General features: G+C 36.1%; 1 protein-coding gene across 1 annotated transcript in view; it reads left to right on the plus strand.

Moving 5' to 3' along the window:
• The first annotated feature begins 2,091 nt into the window (after positions 1-2,091).
• ADAM2 (ADAM metallopeptidase domain 2) overlaps positions 2,092-27,909 on the plus strand; it is a 170,542-nt gene continuing 144,724 nt past the window's right edge. The window contains exons 1-2 of the mRNA XM_059384218.1: positions 2,092-2,167; positions 3,415-3,465. Of these exons, the coding sequence (XP_059240201.1) occupies positions 2,092-2,167; positions 3,415-3,465 (127 nt within the window). The remainder of the gene's footprint in view (positions 2,168-3,414; positions 3,466-27,909) is intronic.

The raw sequence follows: 27,909 nt of genomic DNA on the forward strand, positions 1-27,909 counted from the left end.
GAAGAGTAAGTAAATTTATTATTTTTAAAATTAATATTAAAATCCAATTGAGGAAGAATTAATATTTAGAATATTGCAAGTAGGATTTTAAAGTGCTGAGTTTGGATCTTGGATGAATTGGATTAATGTTTAGAAATATTGAGCCTTGGCATATACCAGATCTTTTTTCAGATTTCATGGGGAAGTTATTTTTCTTTTTCTTATAGGTTCAGAAATAACTGAAGTTACTCAGTAAAATCACAGTGCCTTTCAAACTAAAAGCCATATTGACTACTGTTGCTTTAGTAGACTCTGTCTACCACCTAAGCAACCTCATTTTTTTTTTTTTTGCATTGACATTCAGTTGTATCAAGGAGATTAATAGAGATAAGGAAGTAACTTTTGTGAATAGATACGTAGAAGTTGAGAAAAATGTAAAAAAATATTTATATATGATAGCAAAGGGTGGATACAGATAGGACAATGCCCAATTTACACTTAATATTGCTCATATGTTTCATATGTTTCTAAAGCTACTTGAAATGGGGACCACAAAAAGTCTAGTTAACATCTGTCTTCATACCTAGTTACAAAATTTTATTTTCTTGTGATGAGGACTTTTAAGATCTATTGTCTTAGCAAGTTTCAAACATGCCATAGTTTATTGTTAATTATAATCACCATGCTATACATTATATACGCATTACTTAATTGTTTTATAACCAGAAGTTTGTACTTTTGACCTCCTTCATTCATTTCACTCACCCCATACCCCGACCTCTGGTAACCATCAACCTATTCTTTGTATTTATGAGCTTATTTTTTGTTTTAAAAAAATTTAGAGGGATGCTTGGGTGGTTCAGTCAGTTGAGGGTCAGCCTTTGGCTCTGGTCATGATCCCAGGGTCTTGGGATTGAGCCCCACATTGGGCCCCCTGCTTGGCAGGATCCCTGCTTCTCCCTCTGCCTGCTGCTCCCCCTGCTTGTACTCTCCCTCTCTGTCAAATGAATAAATATAATCTTAAAAAAAATTTAGATCCCATACATAAGTGAGATGATATGCTAGTCGTCTTTCTTCATCCAACTTCACTTACATACAGCTTTTTTTTTTTTTTTAACCATAACACCATACAAGTCCCATTTTTGCTCAGTCAGTGGATATTATTGACCCTGGAAAAAAGAATGTGGAAGTAAGGATAAATAAGTGCTTTTATATCCTACAGGAAAATGTTCCTTTTCTCACTCGTACAAATAAAGATAACATAATGATACAAAACTTCCATCAAAATAAACTTGCAAGAAAATGGACTTACAAGGAACATACCTTAGCATAAAAAAGACCATATATGAAAAATCCACAGCTAACATTATATTCAATGATGAAACTTTGAAAACTTTTCCTCTAAGATCAGGAACAAGACAAGGACATCTGTTCTTGCCACTCTTTTCAACATAGTACTGGAAGTCCTAGGCACAGCAATTAGATAACAGAAAGAAATAAAAAGTATCCATGTTGGTAAGGAAGAAGTAAAGCTGTCACTATTTGCAGATGACAGGATACTCTACATAGAAAAACCTAAAGACGCAACTAAAACAAGTGTTTGAACTAATAAATGAATTTAGCAATGTTGACATATACAATATTAACACACAGAAATCAGTTGTGGTTCTATACACTAATAATGAAGTATCAGAAAAAAAATTGAGAAAATAATTCCATATACAATTGGAACTAAAAGAATAAAATATCTAGGAATAAACTTAACCAGGGAAGTGAAAGACCTTTACTCTGAAAACTATATGACACTGATGAAAGAAACTGAAGATGACACAAATGGAAAGATACTTCATGCCCATGGATTGGAAGAATTACTATTGTTAAAAATATCCATATTACCCAAAGCTGTCTACAGATTAAACACAATCTCCCTCAAACTACAAGTGGCATTTTCACAGAACTAGAACAAATAACCCTAGTTTTTATAGAACCACAAAAGACCCCAAAGAGTCAAAGCAATCCTGAAAAGGAAGAACAAAGCTAGAGGTATGATCCCAGATTTCAAGATACAACTGCAAAGCCATATAATCAAAACTGTATGACCCTGGCACAAAAATGGACACATCAGTCAATGGATTAGACCCAGAAATGGACCCAAAACTATACGGCCAATTAATCTGTGACAAAGGAGGCAAGAATATGCAATGAGAAAATAGTCTTTTCAACAAATGGTGCTGGGGAAACTGGACACCTACACACAAAGAAAAGAATAAAACCACTTCTTTACACCATACACAAAAATAAACTCAAAATGGATGAAAGACCTAAATGTGAGACCCGAAACTGTAAAAATCCTGCTAGGAACACAGGCAGTAATTTCTTTGACATTGGTAGTAGAAACGTTTTTCTAGGTATGTCTCCCCAGACAAAAGAGATAAAAGCAAAAATAAAATATTATGACTACACCAAAATAAGCTTATGCACAGTGAAATAAACCATCAAGAAAACAGAAAGGAAACCTACTGAGTGTGAGAAGGGATTTGTAAATGATATATTAGATAAGGGGTTAATAACTAAAGTATATAAAGAATTCATACAATTCAATAAAAAAAAGCCTCCACCAATAATTTGATTTAAATATGGGCAAACAACCTGAATAGACATTTTTCCAAAGAAGACATACAAATAGCAAACAGACACATGAAAAGATGTTTAGCATCAATAATCAGAAGGGAAATGGACCTCAAAACCACAATGAGATATGTCTTACACCTGTCATAATGGTAGAATCCCCCCCCCCCCAAAAAAAAAACAAACAAGAAATGATAAGTATTGGCAAGGATGTAGAGGAAAACAAAACAAAAATCTTGTGCACTGTTGGTGGGAATGTAAATTGGTGCAGCTATTGTGGAAAACAGTATGGAGGTTTCTCAAAAAATTAAAAAAAAATACCTGGAGACTTATTATGCAAAATGAAATAAGTTGGACTGAGAAAGACAAATACCACATGATTCCACATAAATGGAAAAAAAATATTGACTAAACAGAAAGCAGAATCAGATCTGTAAATACAGAGAACAAATTGTTGGTTGTCAGAGGGGAGTGAGGTGGAGGGTTGGCTAAAATGGGTGAAAGGAAGAGGAAGATGTGGGCTTCTAGTAATGGAATTAATAAGACAAGGCACAGCATAGAGCCTCTAGAGCATAGAGGCACAGCTGTGCCTTTTATGGCACAGCATAGAGAATACAGTGTAATGCTATAATTGGACAGATGGTAGCTACACTTGTGGTGAATATAGCATAATGCATAAACTTGTCAAATCACTAAGCAGTACACCTGAAACTAATGTCACATTTTGTGTCAACTATAGTCCAAAAAGACAGAAAAAAAATTACAAGGTTTTCTAAGCCTAAAGTAATGTCATTCCTTTTTTTACAGATCTGTATCAGGAGACAGCAGTAGCAACAGCAACCCGTCATCAAGTTAAAGGTAATTTAAGGGATCAAATTAGTGAAATTGATAAAATTCATAAACTACTTTAAAAATTTTAACAATACCTTGGTGTAAAAAAGCTATTATTCCATGTTCCAGCATCTTGATTTCTACTTATCAATATCACATACTAAGGCAAAGACTAAAACAAAGCTTTTGATAATTTTGTTTTACATTAATTTACAAATAGTTAATGTTAGTTAATATTAGCCAGAGGTTTGTTGTATTTTAAAGATTTTATTTATTTATTTGACAGAGAGACAGATCACAAGTAGTCAGAAAGACAGGTAGAGAGAGGGAGAAACTGGCTCACGGCGGAGCAGAGAGCCCGATGTGGGGCTCGATCCCAGGACCCTGAGATTATGATCTGAGACAGAGGCTTAACCCACTGAGCCACCCAGGCACCCCTAGCCAATGATTTATTAACCAACATTTTTATGATAATAAATGACTTTAAAGAGATTCTAAATGTGCTCCTAAAATATTAATGAACCATCATGCATCCTGCTTCCACAGGTAGGTTTCTAATTTGGTAGAATTAGACAGATTGACTACAACATTTATATTTCTTCCTCACTAAAGCTCCATGGTTATTGTTATCCTTATTTCAGAAATGAGAAAACAGACATAAAAAACTTAAATAATTATGTGTATAGAATTTTAGTAAATTTTGGAGCTGGAATTTCATTTAAGACAACCAGACTCCAGGGTTTAACTCTTAAGAATTCACAATTTGACACATATAACCCGATATATGTCTGGTGATGGAAAATGGAATTGGCATCTATTGAAGATCTATTAGGTGCAAGGCAAAATGATAAATGCATTGTCCTCCAGGTTAGAAAGACAATTCTTTATTGTAAAATGGGATAAAGTTGGCATTTGTATATATTCAACATACATATTCATAAATTGTTGGTATATGTACATATATACGTTTGTGTACCTATATATTCAAATTTATAAGCCATATACATAAATAAATGCTAGTTTTGACATATTAGACCTATCACTGGGAGTAAATGGAAAAATTAAAAATTCAGCCATTAGTGAAATCAAGAGTTCAACCTATTTGCCATTCCTCCATATTTTACTTTGATAGAGAGTTAGGTCAGTGGATCTCTGTTTCCCATCTGCTATCAGAGAAGACATTTACAAATACTACCCTACTCGTAAAATGGTCTTATTTCTCAGTAAGGGTAAATGGGAGAATTGGTGGTGAGGAAGGACCTGGGTAGAGGTTTTGAATATGATTGAAAGAGTGAGCCCTATTCAGCAAGGGATTTGTAAGCAAAGAGTTGGAGGAGGTGCAACTATTTACCCAGTTCAGATGTCTGAAAGTAGGTACTTGACATCCCAGGGTCAACTCACAGGAGGCTTTTATTGAAATGTAAAGGATACAGTGCAGCTAAGAGAAGGCAAGCAAGCAGGAGACTCCCCAGAGACACCTCATGCACAAGGCCTCAGGTTTCCTTTTTTTGAGCTGTAAACAGCCTATTACAAATCCCACTGCCATTGTCTTGGCAAAAAGTGACACCAGGCATCCAGGCTTTCCCAGAGAGAAAGAGTTTTTCCATTCCAGCTGTAAATCAACTCTTTCTGACACAGGTGTAGAGCTGGCAGAGGTATGCATGCATACATCTGGGCAGGAGCTTTTCAAGCACGTGAATGATCCAATGAAAAAATAAGTCAGGAATATTTGATGAATAAAAGTGTTGTTAGTTTAGTTGGAGTAGAGTTAGCAGGCGGCTTGTGGTAGTAAGTCAGACAGTAAACACCTGTAGACTCTGGGAAGTCTTGAGGGCCACCTGTGTCTTATTCTCAGTGAAAGAGGGAAATCACTGGAGAATTAAAGTTTCAAGCCTCTGACTTCCACCTTAAAAGGCTGGTTTGTTAAAAAATGAATAAAATAAAAGTGTGTTTTTTTTTTTAAATAGTCTGTATAATGACAAGAGTAGAAGTAGAGAAACCAGTTAGTGGTGAAACTACTGCCATGATCCAGGAGGGAAGGGGTGGTACCTCTGACCAGGAATAGCAAAGATGGTCTTAGGAATAAATTTTGAAGGTGACCAATAGAATGAATTGACAGTTTGAATATAAAGCAAAAGGAAGAGTGCTTAAATAATGTTTATTGATAAAGCAACAAGATCATTGAAGTTAAATGCAAATGCAGACTTGTTTTAAAATGTGTGCTCTTAATACATTTAAAAATTTACATTAAAATTCATGAACATTATGAGAGAAACTCTGCAAAGGTAATGGTGAGCCAAGAGAAGTATCTGGTATGCCTTAACAAGTAGTTTGTTTTCTCATCTCTGAGAAAGTATTTTTCCTATAAAGTATTTTTGAAGTGGTAAGGGAATGATTCAGCACAACATGGTTTGCTTTTTACAAACATTGCTGGGATAAAGTAGGGAAAAAGTCAGTCAGACTCAGTAAGAACCAGAGGCTAGTGAAACAGCTGTAAGACTAACGAATACACAGAAATGCAGGAGGATGCAGGATCAGGTAAGAGGAAAGGAACAGGAAGGTTGGGGGAGATATAACAGAGGTAAACTCAATTGAAGGGGTGACTGGATGGATATATTTTGGTAAAAATACAAGAGAACTGCAAAGACTTAAACATTTCTGACACAACAGATGACATCTTTTAGTCATGACATATTGTGTAGCTAGGTCAGCACCAGTTTGTGTTGGAGTGATAATGTGGAGGGGGTGAACAATGGGTTGGTTTTGAACATGTGTATGTATGTGAGACACCTGTTGGAAATGCACAGAGGACTTCTGGAAGTACTCTTCCTCTGAAGATAAAAATAGACTAATATTACTTATTTCTTCACATATTTTTATTCTTCTTTTCCTCTGTTTCTTTGCTCATGATATCCTTTTATCCATGTGAATTGTTGAAACTGTGTAAATGAAATGCATGTGACTACTGCTTTCTTGTATTTCCCTTTACTGGGGCTATCACAGATAATTCAGGAAAAAGAAAGCTGAGTTTAAGAATTTCATGGAGCACAAGCATAGACTGTGGCATTAAAAGCGGTGCTCTATATGTTAATTACTTGCTACACCTATAGTTGCATCAGAAAATTAGATAGCTTTTATTAACAACTAAAATTTAGTATTTCTTTTTTTCTATACTTATTTCACAACAGTGACTAAATGATGTCAAAAAGCCAAAGATTGGAGAAAGAATGTTATCAAGACGTTCACTGTTAACAGCTTTGCTCTGAGTGTGAAAAAATATCTGCTATTCTCTCCTTTTGTTATGGTTTAAAACTTTCAATTTCACAAACAAAAATAAATCCTGAGAGTGAAAATAAGTAGGCTTGTGTCTGTTGATTCTTCTACCTGCTGTGATCTTCTAGGAAAAAATAAGCAACATTGCCTCTCTTGAACCAGGGAAGCTTATACATCCCAAACTATAAGCATTCCATTGTTCACTGCTGCTGCCCACCCTCCGATGCCCAGGGCCATGCTTCTGCTCCCTTCTCAGAAGACACCCACAGTCCACACCTTTCCAATAACTCATGGTTCCCTGCCTTATCCATTCCAGGCTTTGGGATATTGAGAGGAAATGATGCTAGGTACGGCCAGCCCCAGAACCCTCGGATAGTCACTAATATCATTATATCTTCAGGGAATTATTTGAACTGAGTTCCTGGTCACAGATAACTATTGTGTCTCCAGGTGATATACTTCCTTGGCCTCAGATAAATTGAGATCTAGGATATATCTTTGTCCTTTGGGGGAGCCCAGACTTATTACTCATTTTTCACTAAGCTGAGCTTTTCTGGGTAAGATTTTCATGCTTCAGTACCCTCTGCCCCATCTTCCTCTTACGAGATGAGTGTACTTCTGCATACCTTAAGACATTGATGGATAAGGGAACCATCATACTAGCTGTAGTCTAATGAGAACCTACAGAGTTTCCATTAATAAACAAAGATTCTTTTCTCCTGATTCAGGGGTAAGGGTACCTTACCACAGAGACCAAGAGATTCCTTTTCCAAATGTCCATTAACTGATAAATGGATAAACATTGTATGAATAGTGATCTATGCATACAATGAATACTACTCAGTCATAACAAGGAATGAAACCCTGACACCTCTATAAATTGGGTGGACCTTTGAAATCATTATGCTAAGTGAATAAAGCCAGTCACAAAACCCTTATGTTATTCGTTGCTATGAAATACCCAGAATTGGGACATCTATTGAAACAAAGTTTAGTGATTGTGTAGGGCTGGGGTTGTTTAAGAGAGAGTTAAAGACTTGGGGTGAGGGTTGGTGATAGCACACATCTGTGACTATATGAAAAATCCTAAAATTATTCAATTGTACACAGTGGGTGAATTGTGTGGGAAAAAAGTACACATCAGGATGATTCTGTCATAACTTTCCTTCATCTTCATTGCCACTAACTTATTTTAGGTTATTATGATCAGTAGCCTGCCTTATTTTAATAAGAATTTCTGAGGATCCCAGGTATACTACCAACAGGCCCAAGTTTTAATCCTGACAGGAATTTGATGTTCCAACTGTTCACACAATTCATCCTTGCGAAAGGCTGTACTAGGATAAAAGAAGGTATAGATGAGAGGTGCATAGAAGTTGAGTTAGGTTTTGGGTATGTATGGTTTAAGATTTCTCTTAGAACATACAAAGACATTATTTTGTCCACTGGGGACATATTTCCTACTTGCCTCACTGCCCTTCCCCCCTCTATAGTTTCCCTGCTAGTGCTTAGAGTAACTGTTAACAAAACACTTAGGTTTCCTTTCCCTTTTTTCAACTAATTACCATCTAATATGTAAGAATAAGCACACAGTTAAAGAAAAGTGCTTTTTTATTGTCTTCCCCAAGATCAAGTTTAATATTCTTGATTTTTCCTTATTTGCAAAGATAGTAAACTGTGGACTCCAAGAAACCAACTGAGGGTTTTAGAGGGGAAGAGGGTGGGTGATGGCTTGGCCCAGTGATGGGTATTAAGGAGGACACATACTACATAGAGCAGTGGGTGTTATATATAAACAATGAAACGTGGAACACTGTATCAAAAACTAATGACATACTGTATGGTGACTAACATAAAATAATAAAAATTTATTGTACAAATTGTTAACATTTCTATTTTATTCTCTCTCTTCCACCACAGCCAATAAAGCATGCCAGAATACTGTGACATGGAGAATCAAAATTACTAAGAACTTCACCAAAAAAGCAAATCATGCTCATATGCCCCTATGTCACTACTGAAGGGTTTAGTCAATGTACCCTTAGCCAGAAAATCAGTTGTATGCAAAGGCATGAGCTTATTTCTGGTATTTCCTCTTCCTCAACCTGTGGCAGCCAGCTGGGGGCCCTAAGAGTGAGCTAGTATGAGCTGAAACAAATGCAGTCCTTACTCACAGGGCTGAAGACAGTGTGATGGACTTCTGAGTATCCCTACCTTCAAGTCTCAGAGCTTTCCAATGGCCTTTAGCCCTGCCATGCTGGTTGTGCTCTGGCTCAGCCTAGTTCCTTCTCTTTGCACTGGTCTCTGATCTTGAAAGACCACACCCTCACCTGGCAAGACTACTAGTCTCTCAACCACCTCTTTTTGTCTCCAAGCAGGCCCAGGCTCTACCTGGAGAGAAATTTCCTGTAGCTCTGGGATTCCTACCTCTCCCTTTCTAAATCTTCTGCTGATTCCTTCCTCTCTGTCTCCATAACCCCCAGGTCAGGACTGAGGAAGTTAGTCAAGGTATCCACTCTCTGAATCAAGGGTCAAGAGTGCAGATTGCTGGGACGATGGTGAGTGGGATGACTCCAGCCTCACCTCAGTCCACAGATACAACTAGATATCACTAACATCAGTGTAACTCAGAAAACAACCCAAAGACTAATAGAACAAGCTTCACAAGGAAATGAAGAGAAGAGACCATGAGAAAGAGTGTAGGAAATTGTATAGATGTGGTAGGAGAGCTAAGTGGCCCCAAGAGACTGTCCGTGGGAAAGAGGAGACTGCAGGCATGGAGAAAAAGACTATCACACTAGGGTGTCCTGATGGGCAAGACAAATCTCCAGAACATTTGGCTTTGAAACCAGAGGGGTTGAATATCAGGAGCTCTTACAACTGACAGAACTTAAAACCTAGAGTTTTAAAAATCAGACTCAGCTCTGGGAGAACCAGGAGGCAAGGGGAAACTGAACCCTTCACCTTAAACAGAGCACAATAAATAGCCCTGCTGAGATACAGCATAGAAGCAGCAGTGTGAAAAACACATAGAACATACAGGAGGGAGAATTGTTTGCTAATCTTATAGCATATCTTGAAGGAATAGAGGCATTTGAGAGACTCTTCTAGGAACAAAGGAGCTGGCAAATGCCATTTCCTGCCCTTGTCCCCCAACATAAATACAGGGCCACAAACTAAAACCAGTGCAATTCCAACACTAATTAGCAAACTTGCTAACACTGCATGTCTTGCCCCTCTGCAATTTAGTGGATCCACCCCATAAAATATACTTTTTGCCAGAGCTCATCCAAAGTAGTATCACAAGCCTGGCAGTGGACAGCCTGGACAGGCCCAACATTACTCCAAAGTGAACCCTTCCCCAGAATGAGGGAAAAATAACCACACACACCAGTCAGACTGCATCCTCAGCAGTGGGCCAGGGGCAGACAGCTGGTCTGACTGCAGGCTCCACCCACCAGTGAAAGCTTTTCAAGAGATAATAGAGAGTACCCTGAGGTTTGCTGCCAAAGCCCAAGTCAGTCCAAAATTGGTCCACCAACACCACAGAGACCAAACGCTGCCCACAACTGGCAAAGAGAGCCATTACAGATGACTGGACTGAAGGAAAATGTAGCTTAGCCACAACAGCAGGGTGCATGTAACACATGAGACACCCCTGAAACATCTGGTTCTAGTGAATAGTGGACATTGCATTACAGGACATTTTTTAAAAATTTTTAATTTTTTATAAACATATAAAATATTTTTATCCCCAGGGGTACAGGTCTGAATCGCCAGGTTTACACACTTCACAGCACTCACCATAGCACATACCCTCCCCAATGTCCATAACCCCACCCCCCTTCTCCCAACCCCCCTCCCCCCAGCAACCCTCAGTTTGTTTTGTGAGATTGAGAGTCACTTATGGTTTGTCTCCCTCCCAATCCAGTCTTGTTTCATTTCTTCTTCTCCTACCCCCTTAACCACCCATGTTGCATTTTATAAGACCATTGCGTTTAAGAGCAGAAAATGTAATAGACTCCTGATACAGAGAAGCAGACACAGAGAGAAAAAATAAGGAGACAGGATTATGTCCAAAATGGAAAAAAAAAAAAAAAAAGATAGGACAAAATCATAGCAAGAGCCCTAAGCAAAACAGAAATAATTCATATGTCTGATAGAGAATTTAAAGTGATGATCATAAAGCTACTCACTGGCCTTGAGAAAAGAGTGGAAGACAATAGTCAGACCCTTAAAAAAGAGATTAAAAAGAAGAACCAATCAGAGATAAAAAACACAATAGATGTGATTAAAAATATACAACATAAATAGCAAACTAGATGATGCAGGAAAACGATCAGCAACGTGGAGGACAGAGGAATGTGAAGCAATCAACTGATAAGATGAGAGAAAAAATTATGCAAAAAGGACTCAGCAACCCCATCAAGCATAATAACATTCACATTATAGGGATCCCAGAAGGAGAAGAAAGAGAAAAGGAGACAAAATATGTATTTGAAGAAATAATAACAAAACTGGCTGAATCTGGGGAAGGAAACAGAAATTCAGATCGAAAAGTCATGGAGATAACTGAACAAACTCAACCCGAAACATAGTAATATAAAAGTAGTGAAGGGATGCCTGGGTGGCTCAATCAATTAAGCATCAACTCTTGATTTCAGCTTAGGTCATGATCTCAGAGTCCTGGTATCAAGCCCTGTGTTAAGCTCCACGTTCAGCTGGGAGTCTGCTTGTGGATTCTCTCCCTCTCTTTTAAAAAAAATATTACATTTATTTGAGAGAGAAAGAGAAAGAGCATGTATGTGTGGGAGGGAAAGAGGGACAAGCACACTACCTGCTGAATGGTAAACCTGATGCAGGTTCCAATCCCAGGACCCTGAGATCATGACCTGAGCTGAGGTCAGGTGCTTAACTGGCTGAGCCACCCAGGAACCCTGGATTCTCTCTTTCTCCCTCTTCCTATGCCCTTTCCCCAACTCATGCATACACATGCTCTTTCTCTCTTTGTAAAATAAATAAATAAAAATAAATTAAGAAGTAGAGATAAAGAGAGAATTTTTAAAGCAGCAATAGAAAAGAAGCCAGTTACATACGAGGGGAAGCCCACCACCCCACCCCATAAGGTTATAAACTGATTTTTTTCAGCAGAAACTTTGCAGGCTAAAAAAAAAGTGGCATGATACACTCAAAGTGCTGAAAGGAAAAAAAATTCTGCAGCCAGGAATATTTTATCTAGCAAGACTATCATCCAAATAGATGGAGAGATAAAGAGTTTCTCAGACCTGGGGTGCCTGGGTGGCTCAGTGGGTTAAAGCCTCTCCTTCAGCTCAGGTCATGATCTCAGGGTCCTGGGATTGAGACCTGCATCAGGTTCTCTGCTCAGCGGGGAGCCTGCTTCTCTTCCTCCCTGCCTCTCTACCTACTTGTGATCTCTGTCTGTCAAATAAATAAATAAAATCTTTATTAAAAAAAAGAGTTTCTCAGACATGTATACACACACACACACACACACACACACATATATATATATACATATATATATATATATAGAAAGTAGAAAGCATAAAAACAGTGAAAATATGTGAAAATCAGTCAAGAACTCATAAAATAAGAAGATGTAAATTGTGACAACATATACCTAAAATGTGGGGGGAGAGGAGGAAAGAATTGGTTTAAGTTTAAATGACAATCAACTTAACATATGTAGAAGATGCTATATAGAAACCTAATGGTAAACACAAATTAAAAACCAGTAATGAATGTAATTCAATTACAATTAAGCTACCTCTGGTGGAAAAAATTCTTTGCATAAAAGTTTATTTTCTTTTTCTTTATTTTTTCTGATTTACTTCTGTTTGTACATTGCCATTGAATGATCACTTTAAACTTCAAATTCTTTACATCAAATTGCTTGTCAAAAAGTATATGGCAACTGTACATGACATGAAACAGTTTCATATGAAGTGTTCAGAACCTGTCTACATTTTTTATATTTTATACCTGGAGTTCCTGAAGCCATTTTATTCTGTGATAGAGTATGTTAATGTTCTTCTTTTATTTCTTAGAGTTGACTGACTTTATCTTTCTTTGTTCCTTTAATCCCTTACTATCCCATTTTGGTTTTTTTAGACATATAAGATTCTTTTTTCATGAACTTCCATTTTGTCATGATAACCATATATTCTAACACATATGCACACTCATACAAGCTTGATGGGATTTTTATTGGGAATGGCTCTGGATTTCTAGATAAGTTTTGTGATGCTGTGTTAAGGAAACCTAAGTAAATTGATGTGAAGAAAGCCTGGAGGCAGGATTCTCATGCATGTACCATTCATCACAGCTTGCACTACCCTGCAGAAAGAAAGAATATTTCCTCTTTGTCTGACAAAAGCAGGCTGCCTTTGCCTTCAGCCAATGAGAAGCCACCACCACTTCAATGGGCTACAGCTGAATTAGTTAACTTTCTTTTTTCAAAAGACATCTCAGGGTGTCAGAAGTGGGATGCAAATAAGCTGAAGCTTGGAGGAGCTAATGTACACATTTGAGCCCATTTGTGATCTCCATTTCCATGAGTAGTCTTCTTCCTTTCAGTTTGGAAAGTATCATCTTGGATTTGAAGTCTCTCTTTTTGCTTAAGCTTCCTAGTGTTATTCAGGATTTGTTTTTCTGAAAGTATTGTCCTTTTGGTAATCAATTAACTGCTTTCTGAAGTCTTGGTCATGAAGTATCAGATCCCAATATTCTAAATTCTCTCATGAGTGTCCTTCTAGTGAGATCTCAGCCAGTTTTATGTTTAAAAACTGTGGTCTAGAGGAGGGTGATGGCAGCAGAGTAGGAGGACCATAGGTTCTCTTCCAGGAACACATAATTATTAAATCTTACATAATTATTAAATCTTCCTAAATATCCCAGAAATTGACCTGAAGATTAACAGAACAAATTCCACAACCAAAGGAAGAGAAGAGGCCACAGTGAAGCAGGTAGGAAGTACAGAGACATAGTTTAGGGGAGAAATGGATCATGAATGCTATGGAATGGGGGAGGCTATGGTTGCAGAGAAAGGTGAGAGAGAAAGAGAGAAGAGCACAAGGGAGAGCAGACAAGGAAAATGTTTCCCCAAAGCCATTGGCTTGGAATATGAGAGGGGCTTAATTTTGTGAGTTCTTATAGCAGCCGTGATTAGAACCTGGAGTTTTAAAGATCAGTGAGTGTGGCTGGGATGGAGCCCAGAGTCGGCTTTCCTGCTCTTGGAGAAAAGGCAGGAAAATAGCCTGGGGGAAGAAAACATGGAAACAGGGTCTTGAAGAATGCCTGGGACACACAGTGGGGAAGAAAACTCACTCTTCTTGGAGTGCTTCCCTGAGAGACAACATTTATAGAGATGTCTCTCTGGGGACAGAGGAACTTGTTGGTAACATATCTCTACTCCTCCACCCCTCAGCATAAACACATCTCTGGGAAGCAGCACTGTGCCAACACTGGCTGCTTAACTTGCTAACACCAAGTCCCATAACCTGCACTCTGGTGGGATTGCCTTTCTCAGTCAAACTTGCCTCAGTCCCACTGTGGCAGGACACCCCCGACCCCCAACCCCCAAAGACCTGCACAAACCAATGCTTCTCCCATGTCTCCCAACCAAGGAGTTCTGCAGAGCTTCAGTTTTGGTAGAGGTGGTGTCATGTCTCATTTCACAAGCAGATGAAGGCATATCTAGTTATTACATTCAGACCAGGGACCAAATACCACAGCAGGCAAGGGAAGCCTCTGTAGATGACTGGTCTAAAGGATAGAGCAGCCAAAATACAACAGCAGAGTTAATGCAGCACACACCTGAATCACTCCCTGAAGTGCCAGGTTGTAGGCTCTACATGACCTTTTTTTAAACAATGAGCAGGAGCAGGAGACATAACTGATTTTCTAACACAGAGAAGGCAGAGACTTACACAAAATGCAAAGATGGAGGAATTTATCCTAAATGAAAAAACAAGCAAACAACAACAAGATAAGGTCATGGCCAAAGACCTAAACAAAACAGATATAAATAATATGAATGATAGAGAATTTAAAACAACAATCATAAGGATACTTACTGGGATTGAGAAAAGAATAGAAGACATTAGTGAGATGCTTATCACTGAGAAAAAAATAATTAAAAAAATAAATCAGAGATGAAGAGTGAAATAAATGAGATTGGAAGCACCCAAAATGCAACAAACCATGGGCTGGAGGAAGCACACAAATGATTAGTGACCTGGAAAACAAAGTAGTGGGAAATAATGAAAATGGATAAAAAAGAAGAAATATGAAACATGAGAACGGACTTAGGGAATACAGTGACTCCATCCAACACAATAACTTTCATATTATGTGAACCCCAGAGGAAGAGAGAGAAAATGGAGTAGAAATTTTATTTGAAGAAATAATAGAAGAAAACTTCTTTAATCTGGTGGAAAGAAACAGACATCCAGATCCAGGAGGCACAGAAAACTCCCATCAATATCAACAAAAGCAGACCACCATCAAGACATAATATACTTAAATTAGCAAATTATAGTAATAAAGAAAAAACTCTTAAAAGCAGCAAGACAAAAGAAGTTTTTAACTTACTAGGGAAAACTTATTAGGCTACCTAAATATTTCTCTACAGAAATTTGGCAAGCTAGAAGAAATTTACATGATATATTCAAAGTGCTAAATGGGGGGTGCCTGGGTGGCTCAGTCAGCCTTTGGCCCAGGTCAAGATCTCAGGGTCCTGGGATAGAGCCCCATGTCAAGTTCCGTATTCAGCAGGGAGTCTGATTCTCCCTCTCCCTTTGTCTCTCTCCAAGCTTATGCTCTCTTTCTCTCAAATGAATGAATGAATGAATAAATAAATAAATAAAATCTTTTTATAGAAGTGCTAAATGGGAAAACATGCAACCAAAAACACTCTATCCAGCAAAGCTATCATTCAGAATAAAAGGGGAAATAATGAGTTTCCCAGAAAAACTAAAGGAGTTTGTAACCATTCAACCAACCCTGAAAAAAATATTAAAGGGGACTCTTTGAGTGGAAAAAAGAAACCAAAAGTGACAAAGACAAGAAAGTCCAGAGAAAACAAGTAATAAAATTGCAGTAAATACATATCTACTGATAATTAATTTGAATGTAAATAGACTATATGCTGCAATCACAAGACATAGGGTGTCAGAATGGGTAAAAAACAAGACACTTCTATGTGCTGCTTACAAGAGATTCACTTCAAACCTAAAGAAATATGCAGATTGAAAGTGAGAAATGGAGAAACATTAAACACCCACATAGATATCAAAAGAAAGCCTGAATATCATTACTTATATCAGAAAAATTAGACTTTAGAACAAAAACTGTAACAAAAGAAAAAGGATACTATATCATAATAAAGAGAACAATCCAACAAGAAGATATAATAATTGTAAATATTTATGCACCCAACAATTACTAACAAACATATCTCATTGATAATAATACAAAATAGTAGGGGACTTTAATACCATACTTATATCAATGGACAGATAATCTAAACAAAACAAACAAACAAACAAAAAAACCAATGACTTTAAATGACACATTGGAACAGATAGATTTAACAGATATAATCAGAACATTCCATTTTAAAACAGTAGAATACACATTCTTTACAAATATATATGGAAGAATCTCTAAGACAGGTCATATATTAGGTCACAAATAGGCCTCAACAAATATAAACAAGATTGAAATCAGACCACACCTTTTCTGACCACAACATCATGAAGCTAGAAGTCAACCACAAGAAAAAAATAGGAAATAACCACAAGTAAATGGAAGTTAAACAACATGCTAGTAAACAATGAATGTGTCAACTAGGAATTCAAAGAAGAAAATTTTAAAAATACACATAAACAAATGAAAATGAAAATGCAATAGTCCAAAATCTATAGGATGAAGCAAAAGCAGTTCTAAATGGGAAGTAGATCACGATATCAGCCTGCCCTAAGAAGCAAGAACAATTTCAAGTAAACAACTTATTCTTATACATAAAGGAGCTAGAAAAAGAACAACAAATGAAGCCTAAATCCAGCAAAAGGAAGAAAATAGTAAAGATTAAAGTAGAAATGAATGATACAGTAACTATGGAATCAGTAGAACAGATCAATGAAAGCAGGAGCTGGTTCTCTGAAAAAAATAATGAAATTGATAAACAGCTAGCTAGGTTTATCAAAAAGAAAGGAGAAAGCAATCAAATAAATGCAATTACAAATGAGAGAGGAAAAATAACAAAGCCATATAGAAATAGAAACAATTATAAGGGAATATTATGAAAAACTATACACCAACAAATTGGACAACTTGAAAGAAATGGATAAATTCCTAGAAAAATATTAACTACCAAATTGAAACAGCAATTAGAAAACTTAAACATACCAACAACCAGCAAAGAAATTGAATTAGTATTCAAAAAGCTCAACAAACAAAAGCCCAGGACTACCAATTTGCTTCACAAGCAAATACTACCAAACACTGAAGGAAGAGTTAATACATATTATTCTCAAACTATCCTAGAAAAATAGAAAATGAAAGAAAAATTCCAAATTCATTCTATGAAACCAGAACTACCATGATACCAAAACCAGATAAAGATACAACTAAAAAGGAGAACTACGTGCCAAAATTGCTGAAAGAATATGGATGCAAAAATTCTCCATAAAATACTAGCAAGTTGAATCCAACAATACATAAAAAAAAATTCACCATGATCAAGTGGGATTTATTGCTAGGTTACAAGCGTGGTTCAGTATTTGCAAATCAATCAACATGATATACCACATTAATAAAAGAAAGGATAAGAGTCATTTGATGATTTCAGTAGATGCAAAGAAAGCACCTGACAAAGTACAACTAAAATTCGTAATAAGAACTGTCAACAGAGTAGGTTTAGAGGGAATATACATCAGCATAATCAGGCCATTTATGAAAAACCCACAGCTAATATCATCCTCAATGGGGAAAAACTGAGAACTTTTCCTCTATAATCAGGAATAAGACAAGGATATCCATTCTCACCATTGTTATTTACATAGTACTGCAAGTCCTGGCCTCAGCAGTCATAGAACAAAAAGAAATGAGAGGCATCCAAAATGGCAAGGAGGGAGTGAAACTTCAATATTTGCAGATGATATGATAGTCTATATAGAAAACCCAAAAGACTCCACCAAAAAACTGCTAGAACAATAAACAAATTCAGTAAAGTCACGGAATACAATATCAATGTACAAAAATTACTACATTCCTATGCACCAATAATGAAGCAGAAGAAATAGAAATTAAGGAATCAATCCCATTTACAATTAATTGTACCAAAACTATAAGATACCTAGGAATATACCTAACCAAAAATGTGAAAGACTTGTACTCTGAAAACTGCAAGACACTGATGAAAGAAACTGAAGATGACACAAAGAAATGAAAAGATATTCTATGTTTCTGAATTGGAAAAACAAATATTGTTAAAATGTCTATACTACTCAAAGAAATCTACATATTCAGTGCAATACCTATCAAAACATCAACAGCATTTTTCACAGACATAGAACAAATAATCTAAAAATTTGTATGGAAACACAAAAGACCCCAAGCAGCCAAAGCAATCTTGAAAAAGAAAAGCAAAGCTGTTGGCATCACAATTCTGGAATTCAAGTTGTATTACAAAGCTGTAGTAATCAGAACATTATGGTACTGTCACAAAAATGACACATTGAACAATGGAACAGAATAGAAAACCCAGAAATGAACCCACAACTATATGGTCAACTAATATTTGACAAAGCAGAATAAAATATCTAATGTGAAAAAGACACTCTCTTCACCAAATAGTGCCAGGAAAACTGGACAGCAAACATGCAAAAGAATGAAACTGAACCACTTTCTTACATCATATACAAAAATAAATTAAAAATTGATGAAAGACCTGAAACCATAAAAATCCTAGAGGAGAACAGTAACAGACAATAACCTCTGAAATTGGCCATAGCAGATTCTTTGTAGTTATGTCTCCTGAGACAAGGTAAACAAGAGCAAAAATAAACTATTGGGACTTTGTCAGAACACAACTCTTCTGAACAGCAAAGGAAACAATCAACAAAAGTAGAAGGCAACCTATGGAATGGGAGAAGATATTTTCAAATAGCATATCTGACAAAGGCTTAATATCCAAAATCTATAAAAAGCACATAAAACTCAACACCCCAAAAATGAAGAATCCAATTAAAAAATGGGCAGAAAGCATGAATAGTATTCTTCCAAAGAAGACATACAGATGGATAATAGACATGAAAATATCCTCAATATCCCTCATTGTATTCAGGAAAATACAAATCGAAAGTGTTATGGGATACAAGCTTACACTTGTGAGAATGGCTAAAATCAACAACATAAGAAATAACAGGTGTCAGCTAGGATATGGCAAAAGGGGAACCTGGTGCCCTGTTGGTGGGAATGCAAACTGGAACAGACACTCTGGATAATAGCATGGAATTTCCTCAAAAAATTAAAAATAGAAACTACCTGATGACTCAGATTTTACTCTTATTTACTCCAAAAATATGAAAATACTAATTCAGAGGGACACACACCCCCTTGGTATTTATAGCTGCATAATCTGCAATAGGCAAATCATGGAAGTAGCCCAAGTGTCCATTGATAAATGGGTAAAGAAGAGATTGTACATATACATGTAGAATATTGCTGAGCCATAAAGAATAATGAAATCTTGCCATTTACAATGATGTGGGTGGAGCTAGAATGTGTTATGCTAAGAGAAATAAGTCAGTCAGAGAAGCACAAATACTTTATATTTCACTCATATATGAAATTGAAGAAACAAAACAAAAGGAGCAAAGGCAGGGGGAAAGAAAGAGAGAAACTAACCAAGAAACAGACTCTAAACTATAGAGAGGAAACTGATGGTTACCAGAGGGGAGGTGACAGTGATTTTATTTTTTTTTTTAATTCTTATTTCAATTCTAGTTAGTTAACCTGCAGTGTAATATTTGTTTTAGGTATACAATATAATGGTTAAACACTTCCATACAACAACTAGTGCTCATCACAACAACTTTTCAAAAAGGTAAACAATTTAAAGACAAGGGACATCTGGGTGCCTCAGTCAGTTAAGCATCTGACTCTTGATTTCATGCTTGCAGGGTCATGGGACCGAGCCCCAAATCAGGCTCTGCACTCAGCAGGGAGTCTGCTTGATTTCTCTCCCTCTTTCTCTGCCCCTCCTACAACAAATAAATAAATCTTTAAAAAAAAGAACAGAGAGACAAAAAACAGAAAAAAATAGAAAAATTCTAGCAAGATGAGAGAAGTAAACTTAACATACCTATATGAACAGTAAATGAAATAGACATATTGCTTCCATTAAAGCTAAATATTGTCAATCTAGAGTTAAAAGAAAGCTATATGCTGCTTACAAATACACATATATACTTTATTTTTTAAGATTATTTATTTATTTATTTGACAGAGAAAGAGATCACAAGTAGGCATAGAGGCAGGCAGAGAGAGAGGGGGAAGCAGGCTCCCCGCTGAGCAGAGAACCTGATGCAGGGCTTGATCCCAGGACCCTGGGAACATGACCTGAGCTCAAGACAGAGGCTTTAACCCACTGAGCCACCCAGGTGCCCCGACACATATATACTTTAAAAATAAAGATACACTTTTATTACTTTTAATGTAAAGTAAAACATAGATGCAGAAAACCAACACATGAATGCATTTTATGAGATGCCATCCCTGTAATCCAGATGAAAAACAGAACTATCCCAGTCACCCAGCAGCTCCTCTCTGTGCTCCCCTCAGTCACACCCACCTCCCCGACCAAAGTGACATCCAGCAGATTTCATAACAATTATATCTATATGTCTTTATTGTTCTGTCACCCAAAAGCATCCCTGGGCATTGTGATTTAATCTTGTCCCTTGTGTTTTCTACAGTTCATAATACACTAAGTTTCTTTTAAATTGCAGGTTTCCCTCATAACCAGTAAGGAGATTGAAACAGTCATTAAAAATCTCCAAACAAACAAAAGCCCAGGGCCAGATAGCTTCCCAGGGGAATTCTACCAAACATTTAAAGAAGAACTAATTCCTATTCTCCTGAAACTGTTCCAAAAAATAGAAATGGAAGGAAAATGTCCAAACTCATTTTATGAGGCCAGCATCACCTTGATCCCAAAACCAGACAAGGATCCCATCAAAAAAGAGAGCTATAGACCAATATCCTTGATGAACACAGATGCGAAAATACTCAACAAAATACTAGCCAATAGGATTCAACAGTACATTAAAAGGATTATTCACCACGACCAAGTGGGATTTATTCCAGGGCTGCAAGGTTGGTTCAACATCCGCAAATCAGTCAATGTGATACAATACATCAATAAAAGAAAGAACAAGAACCATATGATACTCTCAATAGATGCTGAAAAAGCATTTGACAAAGTACAGCATCCCTTCCTGATCAAAACTCTTCAAAGTGTAGGGATAGAGGGCACATACCTCAATATCATCAAAGCCATCTATGAAAAACCCACCGCAAATATCATTCTCAATGGAGAAAAACTGAAAGCTTTTCCGCTAAGGTCAGGAACACGGCAGGGATGTCCATTATCACCACTGCTATTCAACATAGTACTAGAAGTCCTAGCCTCAGCAATCAGACAACAAAAGGAAATTAAAGGCATCCAAATTGGCAAAGAAGAAGTCAAATTATCACTCTTTGCAGATGATATGATACTATATGTGGAAAATCCAAAAGACTCCACTCTAAATTGCAGGTTTCCCCTTCATCCCCTCTTTCCCTTATAACATTTTTTTCTTTAAAGATTTTATTTATTTCTTTGACAGATAGAGATCACAAGTAGGCAGAAGACAGGCAGAGAGAGAGAGAAGGAATCAGGTTCCCCACTGAGCAGAGAGACCAATGTGTGGGGCTCGACCCTAGTACCCTGGAATCATGACCTGGACTGAAGGCAGACATTTAACTGACTGATCATGATTTCAGGGTCCTGGGATCGAGCCCCACATCAGGCTCTGTGCTCAGTGGGGAGCCTGCTTCCCTTCCTATCTCTCTGACTGCCTTTCTGCCTACTTGTGATCTCTGTCTGTCAAATAAATAAATAAAATCTTTAAAAAATAAAATAAAAAAATTAAAAAAAAAGAAAATATTTTGAAATGACTATTAATGGAAATAAAGCCTATCAACATATATTGAATATAATGCATATAAATTTGGTGATAAATTTAAAGTGATGGTAGATGAACATTTATAGTTTAAAATATATATTTTTAATTTTAATTTTTTTTTTTAGATTTTTATTTACTTATTTGGCAGACAGAGATCATAAGTAAGCAGAGAGGCAGGCAGAGACAGAGCGGGGACACAGGCTTACTGCTGAGCAGAGAGCCTGATACTGGGCTTGATCCTAGGACCCTGGGATCATGACCTGAGTCAAAGGCAGAGGCTTAGCCTACTGAGCCACTTGGGTGTCCCAAATGTATATTTTAGAAAGAAGAATGGTTTAATATGAATAAGACAAACTTCCATTCTTAAAAGCTAGAAAAAGAACAAATTACACCCAAAGAAGAAAAAGGAACACAAGAGCAAAAATCAGTAAGACAGGAAACAAACAAATAATAGGAAAAAAAACCCCCCAAACTTGGTTATTTTAAAAGTTAATAAAATAATAGACTCAAAGAATGAATAAAGAATGTAGAAAAATCACAAAATTATCAATACTGAGAATGAAAAAAAGAGTTTTGTAGAGATTCTATACAGTTCAAGGGAGGATAAGGGAGATGTATTGTGAACAACTTTGGCCAAAATATCTAACAACTCAGAAGAAATAGATAAAATTCATCAGAAACAACTTTTCTAACACAAAGAGAATGAGAATATCTGAATATATATATTTTTTAAAAATCTGATTTCATAATTTGAAAAGAAAGTTTCTCACAAAATTCTAAGTCTAAATCGCTCCACTTCTAAATTCCAAGAAACACGAGAAGAAGAAATGTTAACAGCATTACACTAACTCTTTCAAAGACTAGAGGAAGGAATAACAGTTCTCAGTTCCTTTTCTGGTACAAAAACTGACAAGCTTCTTACAATGAAAGAGAATTACAGACATATATTTCTAATGACTATGGATACAAAAATGTGGAACAAAATGCTGGCCAATCAATCCAGCAAAATGTAAAAAGATAGTACATCAAATAATATGTACCCCAGCATACAATTTGTTTCAACACTAGAATGTCAATAATTCTAATTCACTATATTAACAGAAAATGAAGAAAGCTATATGATAACCTCAATTAACATAACAAGAGCTTTTTTGAAAAATAGAAAGAGTTGGAGATAGCGGGGGGGCGGTGTAGGAGAGGGGGCATGGGGGGAAGAGTAGAAGGAAAGAGAGAGAGAATCATAAGTAGGCCCCACACTCCATCATGAGGCTTAATATCATGACCCTGGGATCATGACCCAAGGTGAAAGTGAGAGTTGGACACTCAACTGACTGAACCACCCAGGTGCCCCTATAACAAAAACTTTAGATAAAATTTACATGTGCAGTAAGACACATATGAAAATCCCAGCAAACTTGGGGGAGTAAATTTCTGAATAGGAATGTGTATGTACAAAAATCCACTGAATGTAAGCCGTAGTATAGAAGATACTTGTAAACCATGATATCCAACAACAACAAAAATTATATCTGGAATGTGTTAATAGGCTCAACATATAATAAGAAAGGGACAAGGCCACACAATTGAAAAATATACCAACATCTTAAATAAGCACTATTTATCAAATAAAGACCAATAAATATATACAATTGTGCTAAAGTTTATTAATAACTGTGAAAATGCAAATTAATAAATATAATGGAATAAAAAACAAACAACCCCCCCCAAGTCTAGGTATTGATATGAACTGGAATTCTCATACACTTCTGGTGAAAACATAAATTAGTACAACAATCTTGGAAAACTTGGAGGTATCTATAAAACATACCCTGGGGATTCAGTAACTTCACTCTAAAAATATACGTGAAGGAAATCACTACATACATTCACCAAAGAAATAAAATAGCCAAATACGATTTTTAATAGCCACCACCATAAATAAACAAGCATTAATCATCAATAAAATGTAAAAACGGTTGGCGTTATATTCATTTAATGGGCGATAAATATCTATGAGGAAAAACGAAAGTTACCACTCTTCACAGTATGGATGGATGGATGTAAAAGACTATATGGTGATTGGTTCCATTTATGTAATGTTCAAAAACAAACAAAACTATGATGGTAGTGATAATGATCGTCATGGGGCACTCTGTGGGTTTTGGTGGTTCTAGGTTTTATTTCTTGATCTGAATCTAGGTGTTAATTACACTGGTTTGTTCACTTGAATATTAATCGAATAGTTAGCCTATGGTTTGTAGAATATATCTATATAGATATATAGATATCTTCAGTGAAAAGTTCTGTAAGAAGTGTGTATGAATCTAACTGCTCATTAACTGTTTCTTCAGCCCTGTGGTATGGGAGTGATTCTGCTCTTCTGTGAGTCCCAAAAGCGGCGTCAAACTGATTCGAAGTCTTCTGCACAGACATAGGGGCCAAGACAGCCTATGTTCAACAGTGCACAGCACCCACTCTCTCGACCCACCTCTGCTCTCACAGCCGACTGGCTCTTGCTAGGTGCGTGACCAGGAAGGCTCTCCTCGCGCTCCCAACTGCCCTCTAGGAAAGCCAACTGCCATTATTCGGGCTGGCATCCGTACATGAAGCCATGTTGTGTTTACTACTTCTTATCGGGCTCATTGGGGTCCAGACAGACAATAGTAAGTAAAAAAAATCCTTTCTTCTGACATTTTGGGAATGTCAGTTCTCCTCTCCATTTTTTTTTTTTTTTCTGAGATGCCAGGTATCCCTGGGAAACTGCTTTCTTGTAGGGGCTCTGACTCTGTAAGCCAGACCCCACCACCGCATCACCTCCCCCAACCAAAATCCACATTGGATGTGAGGGGACTTTCCCACTCGTCTTGGTACCATGTAAAAGATGAGATGTGCCATGGTTTAAGTGAATGTATCAAGGTTAGCATTTCATTTATTGCTCTGCATTCTTGACCTGTAGACTCTGTAGTTGGAAAAGTCCCAAAGACCTGACTTTATTTGTACTGAATTTCTCTTTAAAGTCTTGTAATTCTAGGAAGAAGTGGGAATCGACTGTATTTGAAAAGATAGTTTTAAAAAAGGTAGCAGGTGAAAGATTACAGATTTAGATGAGGAAATAATGGAGGAAGCTATGGAGTGATGGTGTTACTCTAATAAAACATTTGTACCTTGCAGATTCTGAAAGACTACGTGTGCAAATTACAATACCAGAGAAAACACTGTCAATATTAAGTGGAGGAGTTGAATCACATGTAATTAAACACTAGCATTTTTCACATTCTAAAATGATGCGGATTTTTTTTTTTTTTTTAAGAAGTAAACTGGGCATTTTCATCCATGCAAACTTGGTGAATTTTATATTTATACCTGGTTTTCCGTAAGTGGAAAAGCCCTTTTGGAAATGAACCAAGATAAACCATGCTTCATAGAAATGTGGTATAGTGATGGTTATTATCAAAGCCCCAAGTCCCATCATTTAAATCTGTTTTCCTCTTGAGTGTCTTTGAATAATCATTGACCTGATCCATCTAGACAGTCTCTTCTTACTAGGCTATCTTTGAGGGTTTTTTTCTTTGTTAAGTAAGCCCATGGCTTCCTTATACTGTATAATTTATTTCATTTAATGAAGTTTATATGACCAGTTTTTCCATCTTGATTGCAAATATGTTAATTATTAAGACTTTTTTTATGCCATCTTAGTTCATCTTGGTTCAGGGTATTAGGTTTTGTTTTCTTTGAATTAGAAAATATCTTTTTTTTTCCTTTTTACTAATTTCTGGAATCAATCCAAGATGTGAAATGTGTTTTTTCAAATATCACACCTTAATTTTCTTTTTGGTTGGGTAGTAGATGTTCTGGTAATTTGAGTGCAAATATTTCCTTACCAATTACCCACTTGTCACCTTAACTTACAAGCTTAAAATTTTCAATATATCATTTTAAAAGGAATGTATATTTATGAAAACTTAGATTTAACCATTTAAATAGAAAAAAAAGTGAGGCATTTAACACTATTTTGAGAGAGTTTTATTTTTCAATGCAAAAATAATATGGAATTGCTTGCTCTTATTAGAAAATATATACAGAATCTGCTTAGAAGGAAATATCTTCAACCAGGCATCACTACCTTCTATGATAGTAATTCTCATAAGAGAAGTACTAAAAAACTTACCTGTCCTCAACTTTCAAATTTACGAGGAAAAAAGTTTGACTATTTTGTTAATGTCTCTATCCCCCATGTCTAGAATAGTGCTGAATACATAGTATTTTTTGAATTAGTGAGGTTATATTGTACTTATGAATTTAACAATTGTTATAAACATAACATAGTGCATGTTAATAACTTATAATTAATAAATAAATGATATAATTTATAAGAAGATACTCTTCACTAAAAGTTCTAAAAAAACCTGAACAGTCTGTCTAGATGTGAAAAGTATAATGAAAGTGGGAAAAAAAATCAAGACTTAACAGTAGACCAGAATCAACTAAAGAGATCAGAAAATGCAACATATGAATGACTATGGGAGAAGAAAGATAGAATTGGAAGCTTAAGTATATAATAACTGATATTCCTGACAGAGGGGGAAGAAATCTGGAGAAGAGGCTATATTAAACATATAATAACTGAGAAATTATAGAAAAAGAGTATCTTTAGATGCAAGTATGACAACACAGAATAAATAGAAATCAGTATAGAGAAAACCCTGACATAGCAAAATCAGAATACCGGACATCTACTTGGATGTTATAAAAGAGGAGTAAAACAAGAACAAAGAATAAGAATCAAATATTGAAATTAAGTAGAAATGTAGAACAAAAAAAATAAGGGAAAATACACAATACACATATTTAATAATAATTTTATTGGTAAATAACATATCTTTGATGAAGGTATATATTGTACATATATATATATATAAAGGTAAATACTTTTTAGGATATAGTCAACCTTTATTGAAAGACATTAGATTCTTTCCCTCTCCCTCTGCCCCTCTTGCTTGCCCCCTCTTTCTTTCTCTTTTTCTAACATAAATAAATAAATCTTTTAAAAAATTATACAACCACTAATAAAAATGGAAAAATAAAAAATAAATCATGTTGGCAGTCAAGAATATGCAGTATTTTCTTGGGCTAATTTTAACCAAATATATATAGATTGACTGCTGTTCCAATAAGAAATTGGCAGGTTGATTCTAAAATATGTATGGAAAGGTTAAAACTAAAAAAATTAATAATTTTGAAGAACAAAACAGTGATTCACTTTGGTTTAATTTCAAAACATATTTTAAAGTTTAAGTAATATGGTAATTCTAAGGGAAAAATAAATTAACAGAAAGAGTGCCTCCTAAAGACCCACACACATACAAGCTTACTCAGTTCAGTGGTGGCAATGAAATCATTGGTTAAAAAACGTACTAGTTAATAAATGGTGAAGGCACAGTTGATTAATAATATGGAATAATGATAAAGTATATATTAATGCTACATTACACACCAAAATTGCTTCAAGATCATGTAAATGCATACATCTGAGAGTAAAATACTAAAAATTTGGAAGACAAGATAAAAGATTATTTCTAGGACCTTATAATAGGGAAGAATTATACCAGAAAGAAAATGGAATATAAATACTTAAATGAAGGATTAAGGAACATCTAGATTCAAAGATAAAAATAAATAGATACAATAAATAAAGTGAAAAATATTCCAGACTCACAGAAGATATTTGAAATCCATATAACACAGAAAAGGTATCCAGAATATATCAAGAATTCATACAAGTCATGGGGCGCCTGGGTGGCTCAGTGGGTTAAAGCTTTTCCTTTCAGCTCAGATCATGATCCCAGGGTCCTGGGATCGAGCCCCACACTGGGTTCTCTGCTCAGCAGGGAGCACTGCTTCCCCCTCTCTCTCTCTGCCTGTTTCTCTGCCTACTTGTGATATC

This window comes from Mustela nigripes, chromosome 18 (assembly GCF_022355385.1).
Source record: "Mustela nigripes isolate SB6536 chromosome 18, MUSNIG.SB6536, whole genome shotgun sequence".
In the NCBI taxonomy this organism is placed as follows: Eukaryota; Metazoa; Chordata; class Mammalia; order Carnivora; family Mustelidae; genus Mustela; species Mustela nigripes.